Here is a 15297-nt window from a genome sequence, read left to right on the forward strand (position 1 = left end):
GGACACCATGCCTTTTCCACAGCAGGTGCAGTGGAGTAAAGGTGAGAAGAGATTGTGAATATGGGTGAAGTCAATGAACTAAGTCTTCATTTATAATAGCAAAAATGAAATAGGTAGATGATAAAATAATAAGTCAACTAATAATACTCACCAGAGTAAGTAGAAATGGGGAAAAAAGCTAAGAGTGTCTTCATCTATTAATGAAATATTATATAACCATTAAAAATTATAAAGAGCACTTCATAGATCTCAATGGAATGAGCTGTTAGATGTTACTAAGTAACAACAATTCAGGCACATATGTAGTAAACCACTATTTGTGTAATAAAACGTGAAAAGGTGTATGTATGATATGTATATGTATATGTATATGTATATGTATATGTATATGTATATGTGTATACCTGGAATGCAACACAAGACATTTTTTTTCCTTTGAGAAGATAATTGGGTGTTTGAGAAACAGTGACAGAAGGTTATCCTTCTGAAATTTTTAAATGTTGAATCATGTGAATGTATATTCTAAAAATAAAAATGAAATTTTAAAAATTAATTCATTCTGGAAATAATTAATGGAGACAGAAAAAGGTAGACTAAGGGACTCCTGCTTTTTTAATTACAAAATATTCACATATTTTATTTTTAAAACTGTCTGTATATCACAGACACACAGACGCAAACACACACTGAATTGTTTGCCTTTCATTGTCTGCCTAATGAATTCTTAACAATTTTGCACAATTCTGGTAAAGCAAATTATCTGTGAAATTTTTCCTGCCAAACACCAGCTCCCTGCAGAGGTTCTCAGTTCTACCATAGGAACCATTTACTCATCACTGTTACAGCATTTTTGTTTCATATTTTATTATTTAGTTACAAGCTTGCCTCCTCCACTAGATCAAGTGGTCCTCTAAGTCAAGAACTATTCTTTGTATCTCCAGACCTTTGATGCTGCATGCCTTCTAAATTCCATGCTGCTTGCCTTTTGAATTAATTGTTTCTAGTACTGAAGGGCCAGTCTATTTCCCTAAGTGGGGAAATGCTCCTGGAACCCATAGGGGAGCAGAAGCAAGCTGAGAGGTGTTTGAATACAGTTAATTGAAAATGGGAGCCACTCTAGAGGTCAAAGGATAGTAAAGCTAGTTTAGGATGGGTAAGGTGAGTAGGTTAACATTCTTCCTGTCATTGAGGCTATAGAAGAAACAGTACAGTTTGGAGACATAAAATCAGTGATTGTGAAAGAAAAGTGAGTGGGGGGAGAAAAGTGGTGTCTGGGTAGAGGAAAGAAGAGAGGTCTCAGGAAAATCACAAAAACATATATATTTTATACGCTTGGGAACAAAGTTGGAAAGAGATTATTATAAGTATCAAAGTTCAAAGTCAAGGATAGGGGACCGTGGTCAGAATACTAGCAAAGATCATGATTTGGCAAAAGCACTGATCCTCTTGTCCCTCTTCTTAGCCCATTACTTCTGACTGCTTGGTAAATATATATGAACTGTTACCTGACATTAGTAGGCCTTTGCCATCTGGTTTACATCCATGATTTACATAGTGTGTGTCACTTCTCTTTTCCGTGTATCCTACTTTGAATCTATACAAAAAACTACTTGCTTTATTCTGAGCATACAATCAATGACTGTGTCTTTGCACATCTTGACATTCTTTTCAGATCACCAAGTAATTTTTGAGCACCTGCTGTGATTAGGAACGTACTATATGCTAGAAAAAAATGACCTACAACTTACCATGTCTTAAGTACTTACTAGGTGCCACCCCAAATCCCCCTTTAAGGCATAATACAGGATGTCTCATTATATTACAAATTTAATAAGTTGAAACCAATATAGTATTCTCATTTTATTTATGACAAAACAGAGGTTCAGAAATGTTAAGTAATTTGCCAACCCCACATAAATAGAGAGTGGCTGAGATGGACTTGTATCTGTCTGTTGAATATCACACTTCTTTTGTGAATTCCTACTAATGATAATAATTCCAATTCTAATGTGTCTTCTCAATGAGCCTTCCTGATGTCCACAACCCCCAACCAAAGATGACCATAGATGCTTCTGCCTCATTTATTATAATTTTAAGATTCTAATTTATGCTATATGTCTTTGTGTATCTGTCTTAAATTTTCTACCAGATTTTGTGTTTCTTGAAGGAAAAAAAAACACAACTCCTGTAAGATTGGAAATATTCTTTCTCTTGTGGAAACATCTCATTGTTCAATGAGACTCTCTGAGTAATTTGATAGATTAGAAAAGGTCAATATTCTACACATGTCCTTAACTGCATAACAAAGTTCTCTATTAAAATGTTAAAAAATGGCATTATTGATAGTTTTCCAAAAGTTTTATTCTTCTTAGTGATTTATATTCTGCTTCAGTTCCTTCATACCAATTATATTATAGAGTGTCAAAGAATTTCTAGCACATTCCTAATTTGGAGGCTTTATAGCAGCACTTTGAGAGCTAAAGAAAGCTTACTAGAGAAGTGAGGAAAAAAGTATTAGTCAAATAGTCACTGAAATTAAAAACACTAATAATAAAACCCAGGTGAAAGTATGTACTGTCATGACCAGTTCTAGCACTACATAAAAATAAAAACGTGAAGTAAGGCAAAATGACAATAATCCTGTCAGGGCAATAGCAAGCATTTTAGAACATAAAGATGTTATACCAATCATTAAAAAGTCTTAATTGTATTCTTACAAAGTGTTGGAACTTCTAGCCAAATGAACAGACACAATTAAAATTTTGAAGATGCGGCATCATAAAATGTACAATGGTCATCACTTTGTAGAGCTTCAGACAGTTTTAATTATTTGTCTTTGTACAGAGTTCACAGAAGTAAATCTGCTCTATGTTTCTGTAAAACATAGGTTATGTTCTGGCAATAATAGCCTGATTGAAGTATATCTTTTCTCAGAGGTACTATTCTGACTTGCAAAAATTTAAGGATTGGTTAGAGAATTTAGAGAATTTATTCTTGAACATGTTAAAGTAATTCGGGGTCAACAACACTTTTGAACTCCCATTAGATTTCTTAAAATCGTCCTGGCTGTGTGCTTAAATACATAAAAACAAACAGTCTCAGCAATTAACTGGACAGTGTGGGATAAATGCAATGAGCAAGAAATTCAGTGCCACTTCCATGAGTGCTAATGAGAATTGGGTAGTTAATTCTCCAGCACTTCTCTGAATTTTCAACCTGTCTGTTAGGTCTATTCCAAAGCATTTACTTCTTCACCTATCCCTACCCCATGACAATTGTCACTTACCTCAGTGATGAAGGATTTGGCAGTAGCAGGATTCATAACAAGGATGGCTCGCCTAAGAGTGTCTCGATAGCGATTCAATTCTTCTATTCTCAAGGTGTCAAAGAGAGTGGTGATCATTTTATTGATGTTGTTTTCTACCTTCTGCAGTGCAACATCCATTCCCTGCTGAGATACTTTGTCCAAAAACTCCTGTATTCCACGGATATCTAGGAACATCAAAAGCACATCGAAATGTGAATTAGAGCACAAAAGGTAGATAAAAGCTATTTCACTCAAACCAAAATGCAGGTTATTGTTCCACATTGTAGACTATTTAAAACTACTAATTGAGTAGCTGATAGAGTTCTCAAATATATTTTAGGTTTAGTACGATATAATGTGTTTATGTGAAAAATGCAGGCATTATTATTTTTAATTTTTTGTTTATTCATTTTTGAAACAGAGAGAGACAGAGAGAGCAGGGGAAGGGCAGAGAGAGAGGGAGAAAAAGAATTCGAAGCAGGCTCTAGGCTCTGAGCTTTCAGCACGGATCCCAATGGAGGGCTCCAACCCGCAAACCGTGAGATCATGACCTGAGCCGAAGTGGGCCGCTTAACCGACTGAGCCACCCAGGCGCCCCAGGAATTATTTTTTAAATGAATTTCTTTGTCTCCACTGAGCATTTTAAATTATCTCACCTCTACCAAAATCTTAGGACTGGGTAGAGGGAAGTAGTTGAGGAAGACAGTCATTTGTCTATTTATTTTGCTCAGCATTCAAGAGTGATATTAACTTTAGATAAAATATGAATATCATTAATGGCAGATGACTCTAAATCAAAATTACTACCAGTTCTAGAAACAGGCAATAATATCACTAAGACTTGACATTGACAATCTAAATAGAAAGAGGGTTTTGAGAGGTTATCTTCTAAGCGTTACAGGTCATTTAGACCACAAATAAAATAGCCATTCTTTTGTCATTTTATGAGTACCACTTCCTTAGCTCAAATACAGCAAACCTGGTAGGAGATAGTTCTCTTTTTAGGAGTATGAGGGATGTACTTTGTCTATAAGATATATTTTAACAAAATATTCACAACAAGTCCAAAATAAGCAAAGTTTTAAAAGATTATCAAATGAAAACTATCTCTATTTCATATTTAAATAAAAGGATCAAATCCATTCTAAAAAAAAGTGTTTAAAGATTGTATTTTGATGTATATTTAAGTAACTATAAGTGTCTGAAATGCTACAAATATTTCTTCACACCACATTGGCTGTTTATAGAAGGGATCTGAACTTTACAATCTTAATATAGCAGATTTGCTTTAATGATATAATAAACTATATTTTTCTCTATATATCTATGGCTTAGAGTGATTTGAGGGAATAAAAAACTGGTGAAAGATAAGAAGTAAATAGAATTGTAGGTTGCTTATTATGAATGGACTATACTTCAATATTCCCAATTGTACATGTTTGCATGCATGTAAAATTTGTCTCTCAAGGGCAATAATTAGCTCATGTGTTTTTCATACATTAACAATTAAAAAAATATGTAAGCCCATAGAATTAGAAAACAAATAGCTACAAATTTGGAAACCAATATTTGCTCAAACTGAAAGTTTATATTTGCAGGGTTACAAATTAATAAAAATAACTTGCTTTCTTTTTATGATTAGTTTTCTTTTAAAACAATTCTATAAATAGTATATGCTATCTAGTGAATCTAAAACTCTTAAAATAGATTACTGTATAAATTCTACATTATATATCTCATTCCTTGTTATATTATAAATCCAGGATATCAGAATCATAAAGCTTGACAGAACAAAGCCTCATCTAGAGCACAAGAGATGTAAAAGCAAGAATAATATATTAATAATTAATTATGTACTCATTAAGTGTCCAAGTCAGGAAGTACCTGAGGGTTTAAAATACTCAAGTATGGATTAAACAAAAGGTTAGAGCTAATGAGATTTACAGATATAGGTAGACATATAATAGGACCATGTACACATTCAACAGGTGTTCTCAAACCTTGGTATGAATTAGAATCACCTCGGGAATCTTATTAAAAATACAGAAGCCTAGGACCCATCCCAGAACCAAATACATTTACAATTTGCACCAAAGCAGATCCTTGATTTTGAATTGTAAGTAGTTGTTTCTTTATATTGAATCACTTAAACGTGCAGTTAAATGTAATACAAACCAAACAAGAAATACATTGAAATAAACAAAGATGCCCAGAAAACAGTGTGGCCAAAGCTTAAGGTTCCAGATCAATAACGTTCTAGGAAATCTTCTGTTCACAGATATAACATACTGGTGCAATTTCATATCTTAACTTTGAGGGAAAAAAAATGTTCCAAAATGCATTTATTGAATACAGATACAATGCTGTGTTCAAGGAACACAACAATGAATACCATTCCCCACAATGAAACAGACAGTAAGCAAGTAAACAAACTAACAAATACAAATCACTCTAAGTTCTTGCGAAGCAACAATAACGGTGATCTGGTAGATAATGACAGGGTGGCGAGGAGAATCGAGTTTAGTTATAATAGTCAAGGAAGGTTTCGCTGGAAAACTGGTACTTAAACTGATCTAAAACATGAGACGCCATTACCCAAGCAAAGAAGTAGGAAGAGATGACAGCATGATAAATGCCCAAGGCAGAGAAGAGTCTGTGTTTGAAGAACATAAAGGCTTCCAGTGTGGATGCACCCAAGTTAGTGAGGGGAGAACAGAGTGGGGTGCAGATATATGGAGAGGGAGAGGCAGATTATGTGGTTCCTGGCGAGACACAGAAAGAAGCTTTGATTTTATTCTAAATACAGTTTTAATCTCTTAAAAGTTTAAGTAGAGGATCTAACTGGATGACAACCAATCTAACTGGACAACACCTATGTGTGAAAAATGAAAAGCGGTCTAAGTCTGAGAGTGACTTGTTTGATAGTATAACTCAAACAAGCTTATAAATAGTTTTCTCTTGATTTAAAACCGTATGGCATTTTTTAGCTTTTATTTTGGCCAGAAATTAAGTAATATGGTATATTGTTGTATAGCCCCAAAAGTGATGTGATACAAGATCGCTATTACAACTTTGCTTCCTTAGTCTGGAATTCCGGTTATCACTACCTAGATAATCTCTTCGTAAAACTTTCAAGTATTTTTTCTGATCTACTGTGTGTAAATTACAGTGGAGGGTCTAAAACACACCAGTTACTATTATTAATAATAATAGTACATAATCACTTATTAGGAGATCACCCTTCCCATGAGATAGAACCTAATTGTCTAAAATTTACTGTTGGCTAGTTACCCAAAATAGCAAGCATGATGTTTTAGACTCTTGAAATGCAGGAATTAAATAGTAACAGCTTTCCTTATTTAAGAATAATACCAAACACCCACGACATGTGGCAAGTGGTAAGCTTAATATGAGAAGAATCTGAATCATGCTGTCTATTAGTTGCTGTATGGAAGCGTTATTAAAAGAGAGAGTGGGCCTTTGGCTTTAATAATTCATGAACATAATTAACCATCACAATTGTTCAGCTGTGTGTCTATTCCTTGACAAGAAATAAAAATAAAAGTCATAGAAAGAAAGAAGACAAGACATAGTGCCTTACTTCAAGAACTTCTAGGCCTGTGGGTGTGACTAAGTGCTATTCATTAACAATAGGAAGTTAAATATAGTTTCGGTTCAGTAATTCCAGTGATTACGGATTCTACTGACCAGATAATTCTAAAACAGCAAGTGGTAGAAGGCTCATTAACTAAGTTATTAAACATAAGATTAGGGAAAAAATTGCTTTTCTTCCCAGGCACTGTAAAGGAACTTGTGCTATGTGAAATAATGACCTTCCAAAGAAGCCCAAATCCTAATCCCTGGAATCTGTGAATAAGTTATTCAGCAAAGAGGTTTAATGCTCTTGGTGGCATTAAGGTTGTTCATCCCCTGATCTTAAGATGGGGAGTATCTTGTATTATTGGGGTGGATCTGGTGATAACAGAGTCCTTAAAATTAGAAGAAAAAGGCAAAAGAGAGAGTCAAAGGGAGATCTGACTACTGAAGAATGAGTTGACCTTGGGGAAAGTTCAAAGAGATGTAACACTGTTGGCTTTGATGAAGGGGGAAGGAGAACTTCAGCAAAGAAATGTGGATGGTCTCTAGAAGCTAGAAAAGGCATAGAAGGTTCTCCCCAAGAGCCTCCAGAAAGGGACACAGACCAGCTGATATCTTGATTTTAGCCCAATGGGCTTCCACGTCAGCCTTCCAACCTATAGAACTGTAAAATAATAATTTGTGTTGTTAAAGCCTCTAAATTTGTGGTCATCTGTTACAGCAGGAATAGAAAACTAGTAGAGAAGTATACTTGAGTCTAGTCCTTAGGTCAGCACTTTTCAAATGGTGGTCCACTGAATTTAATTTTGTAATCATCTGGAAAACTTGTTGAAAAAGAAGTTTTCTGAGCCCCACCCCACTACAATAAAATAAAAACTCTAATGACAAAGCCCAGATATTTTCTCAGCTGAAGATTCTTAGGAAACCAGTTTGAGAACGAATGCTCCAATTTCTTACCCTTTCTTTCATAGGCTCCTATGAAAAAGCCATGAAGATTATGGATCCTCCTTTTCCCCATATATGTAGATACCAAAAACATTATGCATACTGCCTAGATTATGGTCTCTTAGTCTGATCTGCTTGCTCCCCTTAAAGGTAGTTATTGGAGAACCTGGATTAGCATATTGTCACTGCTCTTAATGATTTTCTTTCTTTTCATGCTACACTGGAAGGTAAAGAATAGATATTCACATGTTAACTAGTAGTGTGTATTACATTTTGTTTAAATAGAGGCAAATTTTATGTATGTATGTATGCATGTATGCATTTATTTATTTATTTATTTATAAATGTTTGTTTATTTTCAAGAGAGAGAGAGACAGAGTGTGAGTTGGGGAGGGGCAGAGAGAGAGGGAGACACAGAGTCCGAAGCAGGCTCCAGGCTCTGAGCTGTCAGTACAGAGCTTGACGCAGGGCTTGAACCCATGAACCGTGAGATCATGACCTGAGCTGAAGTCTGGCGCTTAACCGACTGAGCCACCCAGGTGCCCCTAAATAGAGGCAAATTTTAAATAAAAATCTCAAGAAATATAACAGACATGAATACCCTTCCCAATAACACTGAATTGGTTTCAGTTATTAATTAATCTAACTAGCTGTCTTTCAGGCCTAAGAAAAACGTACTAAGCTATAGAAGATTGAGTTTTCCAGGGAAGCAGACTCTGAGGTAAAGATGGAAGTACAGGATGTTTATTAAGAACAGCCTGCAGGAATAACGCTTCTGTAGCCAGGAAAGGGAGCAAGAGTCAGCAGAGGGAGAGTGGGGATACTGCTCAACCAAATCTGCCCAGACCCCTGGAAGTGGGATGCCCTCAGAGTTCTCTCACGTTAGGGCCAGTGGAAGGAGAAACTTGATCATCCTTCATGGGCTTCGGTTTGTTGGTTCTCCTCAGCTGAGGGCAATTCCTGGGAGGGTACTGAGACTGAGCTGTCAGTGCTCTCACAGATTGGGGAATAAGTGCTTCAGTTCTGAAGGGGGGCGGGGGGGTTGGATGGCACAGGACAGAATGTATCCAGGAATTTTCCTTGCATTTATTGTTTTGGTTTTCAGGCTAATTTGACATTATAAGTAATTTGCCCTTATAAACCATTGCATCTTTCTTCTTTGAAACAACTATCTATGGAAAACACAGTACACTTGATGTCAGACAATCAGGTTCGGATCCTTACTTTTATGCCCACCTACCCTATGGACTTGGAACTAATTTCATAGTTGATGTCTGTTGTTTTTAGCTTCCCAGTATTTCTTCTCCTTTATTACGAATAACAAGACTTCATTTTTCATTTAAGAAACAAACCTGTCCCCATCCCTTGTATTCAACATTCTATTGTGTTCTATATTCTATTACTGGATGGTCATGTATCCCAGGATGGTCAATTTGAGCTCACCACATCCCTGGATAGTCACAGGATTCAAATGAGGACTGAGATTTGATATGTGGATAATGAAAAAAAATCTTTTTATATCACACGTGGTATGATGTACTTTTGGGACTGCGCAGCCAGTGTTGTTTAGAGAGAAGCTGAGAAAGAAGCCAATGTGTGAGGTAAAACAGAGGCAAGGCAGCTGTTCCTTAGACGTCTCAACTACATGAGTCAACGAAAAAAATTTTTTTTTTTTTTTGCTCACTTAGTTTGAAGTGAATTCTTGTCCCTTTCAAGAGAAAGGGTATTGACTAATACAAAACCTTTTTTGTAAATATATGATAGTTTGGTGATGAAGGTAAAAACACAGCTCCTATCCGTGAGATACATCCAGTTTAGTGGAGCAAAGGATAACTTACACAGGTAATTAGGATTCAGTGTAATTAATGCCAATAAAAGAAATGGAAGCCAGGAATGGAAACATAGGGTTAATAGCAACTAACTACACCTTACTGATGAAAAGAAACATGTTTAAACAAATCACTGGGTTGTTCTGATAAAAGGAAATAGGGCTTTGTGAAATATTAAAGCAGTTTATTAAGCACAAATTTCTAAGCAAGGTACATTTTCATTATCAAGACTTTATTAACCCAGTCAAAAGTCCCATTTGTTCTTAACTTTCTTCTGCTATCTTTTTCTGTGAAAAAAATGAAAAAAGGAAATCTTTATAAGGACTAAAAGTTGATCGAGGTAACATCCTCAGAAGTTGACATTATAGCAACTGTCAACTTCTCTGACATCTGTGAATTGTGTAACCTATTCAGACCATTTCCCACAAAAACTCTCCAAGAGGTAGTGGCTGATTAAAGCTCAATTATTTATTTTATTAAATTATGTAAAATAATGACTTTATCATGGTTACTAATGTGAGATTAAATGTAATCTCTATATTAAAAATGGTTTAAATTTAATTAATTAGGATAGAGAAATCCCAGGCTACATTAGAATCTAATGTATAAATACATGTCCAAACTGACCCCCAAACCATTAGTACGATATCCTGTTGTACATTGCAAACCAGTGGTCAGCATCCAAATAGATCCCTTTTAGAATCAATTCTTATGTGCCAAGCACTTTGAAAGAATGTTTGAGCAAGACAAAAAACAGTCCTTGCCCTCAAGGAGTTTGTTATTATACCATCTGATGATAACACAGGCCCTACGGTAGATAGAAGAATCTCACTTGACTACTCATTTTCCAAACTATAGTTGCAATTTAACTAAATTTAGTGACATTATCTGGAATATATCAGATGGTATTCCTCAAGATCATTATATTCAAATATCCAATTTAAAATACTGAATTTGGTAGGAAAAGAGATTTGTCACTAAGTCTTTGATTTTTTTTTCTCCTCTACTCATCTCTCTCCCTCATTTGAGTAGATTAGGCATGTTTAATCATTTTGACCACTTAATGGATTGAAGACCTCACTTGGAGCAGGAGACTAGCACTGCATTCAGCCAATCCTAGAGTTTCTGAAATGATGACAGAATTCTGAGCATTAAAATTACTATGTAGAATCTTGTGACTTTTTTTTTTAGATAAAAAGGAATATGTCATGTCGCCAGATATGTGAGCTACATCATTGAGCTGAATGCCTTTTCCCAACATATGAATAGATAGCAAAGCATACTGTACAAAATGCCTCATTTCCTGAGAAAATAAGTCTTTCAACCACTGAGTGATTTAAAAATTTTTATTTAGAAGAACCCTTACTTCAAAGGGAGTTTAAGTCTCCACTGAGTATTTCCTTGCCATTTGTAGTGTATTTAGGAAAAAAAAAAACATAATATGCTGTCTTAGATTTTGAGGTGACAGTCTAGCAACAGTGGCCCATCACTAAGATTTTCTATTTAATGAGAACTTACTATTTTAGCATTAGATCATAGTGTTTTAGTATGAGAGTCATCTTTACAGTAATGCTGATCAATAAGGACATTTGACTAAGAACAAATCCAAAGTAGTTCAATATATCATTTTTAACTACTCGGCATAATACGTACTAAAGGAAAAGAAATAGTTCAATAAGATGCTTGGATTAATTATACGCTTATTGACGCACATTGAAGTAAATGAGAGAACTGAAAGTTGGAAAGTGGCCAAATGAGCAATAAACAGCTTTAAGACTGTCTAGAGAGATAGTTAATAATATTATAGTCATTAGACATTTGAAAAAAACTCTCAGGGTAATTATAAACATTTGCAATCAATTAAGAGGAATGTGTCCATTTTACGGGCCTTGATTAAGCCTGCATCAAGATGCATGGAATAAATGTTATTCCTTGGAATGCATTCATGAGGATGATCAGCCAGTGTTCATTTCAAAGGGGCTTAACATATGGCAATGTAATTGTAAGGAAAGGGTGATACACTGATCTACTTAATGGTAGTGTGTAAGTACCTCAGGTCACTCGATTATGTATTGACCCTTAATTTGGAATCATTAAACTAATGTTTTCAGAATTCAGGAGAGCCCATAAGTAACTCATTTAGTAATCCTTAGAGTTGAGTTTTGTTTTTCTTTTTTTTTCTTTGCTTTCGTGTCGATGGGTATTAAAATATTTTATTTCTATATAAAGAGAGAAATGTATATTTCATTTAATCATTTCCATACTAAGATATTTTATCAACACCTATTATGCACTTTAAGGTCTCTGATTTTCAGAAGTACTCTGTTTAACAAATTAGAGCAGAAATTTACATATGGCCAAGAAACTTATTGTAAAAGAGAATATACTATCCTGGCACTAAGGAAAATGTCAGAAAGGTTGAAAACATAAATAAGTTCCAGCTAACCAAAATCAACAAACAAAAACAAATTCAAACTAGAATTAATAGGTGTGTGTTTTAGAAATAATTTTAAATGTTGAATTATAAAGACAAGTACTTATAGTTTTAAAATATTTCATATATGTCAATTTAATATTAAATTAAAATTTTAAATTAACTTAATTAAAATAAAATGATCTAATTAATGCTTAACTATTTTTTTTTCTTATAAGCAAGGTTCCCTTAACTGGAAAAAGAAGAACATGGGCCCATATATGCCTACCCTTCACCCAGAGGTAATTCACCCATCACATAATTCAGGTTGGTGACTGAGAGTCCACCAAATGCCTGACCAAATTATTTGATTAAGGGAATAGCAAAGGACCCAAATATGGCCTGAGATTTGATGCATAGATACATACCTACATGTATGATATTTGCTATACAGACAAAGCAGGGAAAGGGTCTTTCTTTAGTGTAATAATCTGTAAGGATATGCTTGGAGTCACTAATGCCATCTCTCTTGCTTAAGAATGAAACCAATACATAAACTGAAGTAGAGATTATGTAATAGATTATGGTAAAGTATCTAATTACTTTCAATAAGTTCATGTCTCCATGTCATTACTGTAAAAATCTGCTTAGATCCCTGTCATTGTGTTACACTTCTAGTCTTCATAACTTGATCCATCTAATAGATCTATCAATAGATCAAATCCAGTATTGGGCTGTGGGACCAATATTGTTTTAGGTAAAGGATATTAAGGAACTCAAGTAGTTCATTCACTGAAGCACCCTTCAATTTCACTCCATATGTCACTCTGGTAAATCAGTTCTATTCAGTCCTCCTGGCTATGAAATTCAACTTTTCTCTCATCAATACTCTCAGAATGGAATCCTCCCATTAAAGCAATATATCTGCTTTTATTCTACTTTAAGAACTACCTACTTCTATAGCTTTCTATAACTTTATGGTTTCTGTATATTGTCAGTTCCTTGATTCTGGAATCTAGCCATTGGCTAGTGCATTCAACTAATTCCTTGCATACACCTCTCTGATAGTGAGCCTACCCTGGACTACTACCAATTGCTTTTAATGAGCCTTCCTTAATATCATATTCCACCTAATTGACCAAACTTCCTCCTGGAGATCTGGTTGAAATCTAAGCAAATTGAGATGCAAAATTAGAAGGGTAATTTGCTGCAAAACATCAATAAGTGAAGAAAATGAAAAGTGATACAATTATCTTTAAGTGATAAAGATTAAAATTTTTTTTTAAAAAAGAAATTATTAAAAAACCACAAAGTACAAGTGTGTGTCTTGTTTTCCTAAAAAGAGAGGATTCACTCCGCTCTCTTAGGCAATAAGATAGCAGTTGGTGTATTGTGTAAAAAGCAAATGTATCAGAGCATATACAAAGGTATTAAAAAACATAATAGATAGGGATAAAGACATTTAGAAAAGTGGAATATTTGAAAAGCACAACACATTGAAATTGGGAAATTGCTCATGTTGAAAATGGTACTTATGCAGTAGAATACTAAGAAGGGTTCAGGGGGCATATTCATCTTCTTCACTTATTGATAAATGATTTTCAGCAAAATCATTCTCATTTTATATTATCCAAAAATGGATCATTTTGTCCAATATTAGTGTTTTAAGTTTCACATAAAGAAAGTTTTTTTGACAGCTAGAAATACCCATTGTACAAATGTGAAATAGGCTCCTTCAAAATATAATGTGTTCTTTCTCCCTTGGAATATTCTGGAAGGGGAAACAATGCTATGAATCAAAGATGCTGAAGAAGAGGTCTACTGAAATTTCTTGTTTCCAAATGCCTTCTAGAGGAACAAAGCTGACAGTATTGGAACCCCCTGGAGAGTATTAAAATACTTATGTTGCTGACGCATACCTTGCAACAATTTTTTTTTTTTTTTTTTTTTTTTAGTGTTTATATATTTTTGGGAGGGGTTAGTCAGAGGATCTGAAGTGGACTCTGTGCTGGCAGCAGAAATCCCAATATGGGGCTTGAACCCATGAGCCATGAGATCATGACCGAGCCAAAGTCAGACATCTAATCAACTGAGCCACCCAGGCACCCTGCAACAATTCTGATTCCAGGAGCCTGTGATGGCACTCAGGTTTTCTGATGATTAAAAAACTCTTCTAGTCATTTTGATCTATTATAAAATTCAGGTTCTAGGAGTCTACTACATTCAATTCTAAATGAATTTTTTCTATGACTCCATAAACTCTAAATGATCATGATTCAGTTACGCTATTTAGTTTAAAACTGTTGCTTTTACACCTTTTTCCTTTTTTCTTCTTCAAATATCTGATGAATTAGTGTGTCTTCTAAGTTTTGGTTGAGATATAATTTACATACAATAAAACAAACAGACCTTACCTGTGTAGTTCAAAGAGAATTTATTGTATTGCCCTGTAACTACCACTAAAAACAAGATATTGAATATTTGTGTTATCATGAAAGGTTACCTTGTGTTCTTTTCCAGTCTACCCTGATTCAGAGATGCACCTACTTTCTAATTTGTATCCTCAATATTAGTTTTAATGCCATAGAACAGAGATTGGTAAACAATTTCTTAAAAGGGCCAGATTGTAATATTTTAGGCTTCTGGGTTTTGTTTCTATTGCAACTGCTCAACTCTGCTATTGTAGCTCAAAAGCAGACATAGACAACATGTAAACAAATGAACATGTTGTGTTCCAATAAAACTTTATTTACAAAAAGAAGTTTCAGGCCCAATAGTAGGTTCCTAACCCTTGAGATAGACAATAAAGACAGAATGTATTGACTGCCCTCAGGCTGTGCCTCCTAAACTAGAGCTGGACTCAAATATTGTATATGAATTGAGAACTCAGAACTACTAGTTGGCAAGAAGTCATATTGAAGGCCCTACTGATGTATGTCTCACTCAGGGGTCCCAGCAATGTAAGTAACACTTCCTTCCTCTCTTTTCTAACCTCCATCTCTCCATCCCTACTCCCACACCAGGAACGTCATATCCACTTCCAGAACTATTGTTCTTATATGAACATTACCTCCTTCCTGAAGACATGAGTCACTCATTAGGGGTGGCAATGAGAACTTGTTTAAGTAAATGCCAGCAGCAGAAAATGTAGTACTTTATTGAGATAGCTCTAAAATGAGGCTACTTATAGTAATATGGGGGAGCCA

General features: G+C 34.8%; 1 protein-coding gene across 2 annotated transcripts in view; it reads right to left on the reverse strand.

The window, feature by feature from the left end:
• The window catches only part of GRID2 (glutamate ionotropic receptor delta type subunit 2), a 1444174-nt gene that overhangs the window by 669921 nt on the left and 758956 nt on the right, over window positions 1-15297 (reverse strand). For both annotated transcript variants that reach the window (XM_042935882.1, XM_042935881.1), the window contains one exon: window positions 3287-3492. In XM_042935882.1, the coding sequence (XP_042791816.1) occupies window positions 3287-3492 (206 nt within the window). The remainder of the gene's footprint in view (window positions 1-3286; window positions 3493-15297) is intronic.

This window comes from Panthera leo, chromosome B1, assembly GCF_018350215.1.
Source record: "Panthera leo isolate Ple1 chromosome B1, P.leo_Ple1_pat1.1, whole genome shotgun sequence".
Taxonomy (NCBI): Eukaryota; Metazoa; Chordata; class Mammalia; order Carnivora; family Felidae; genus Panthera; species Panthera leo.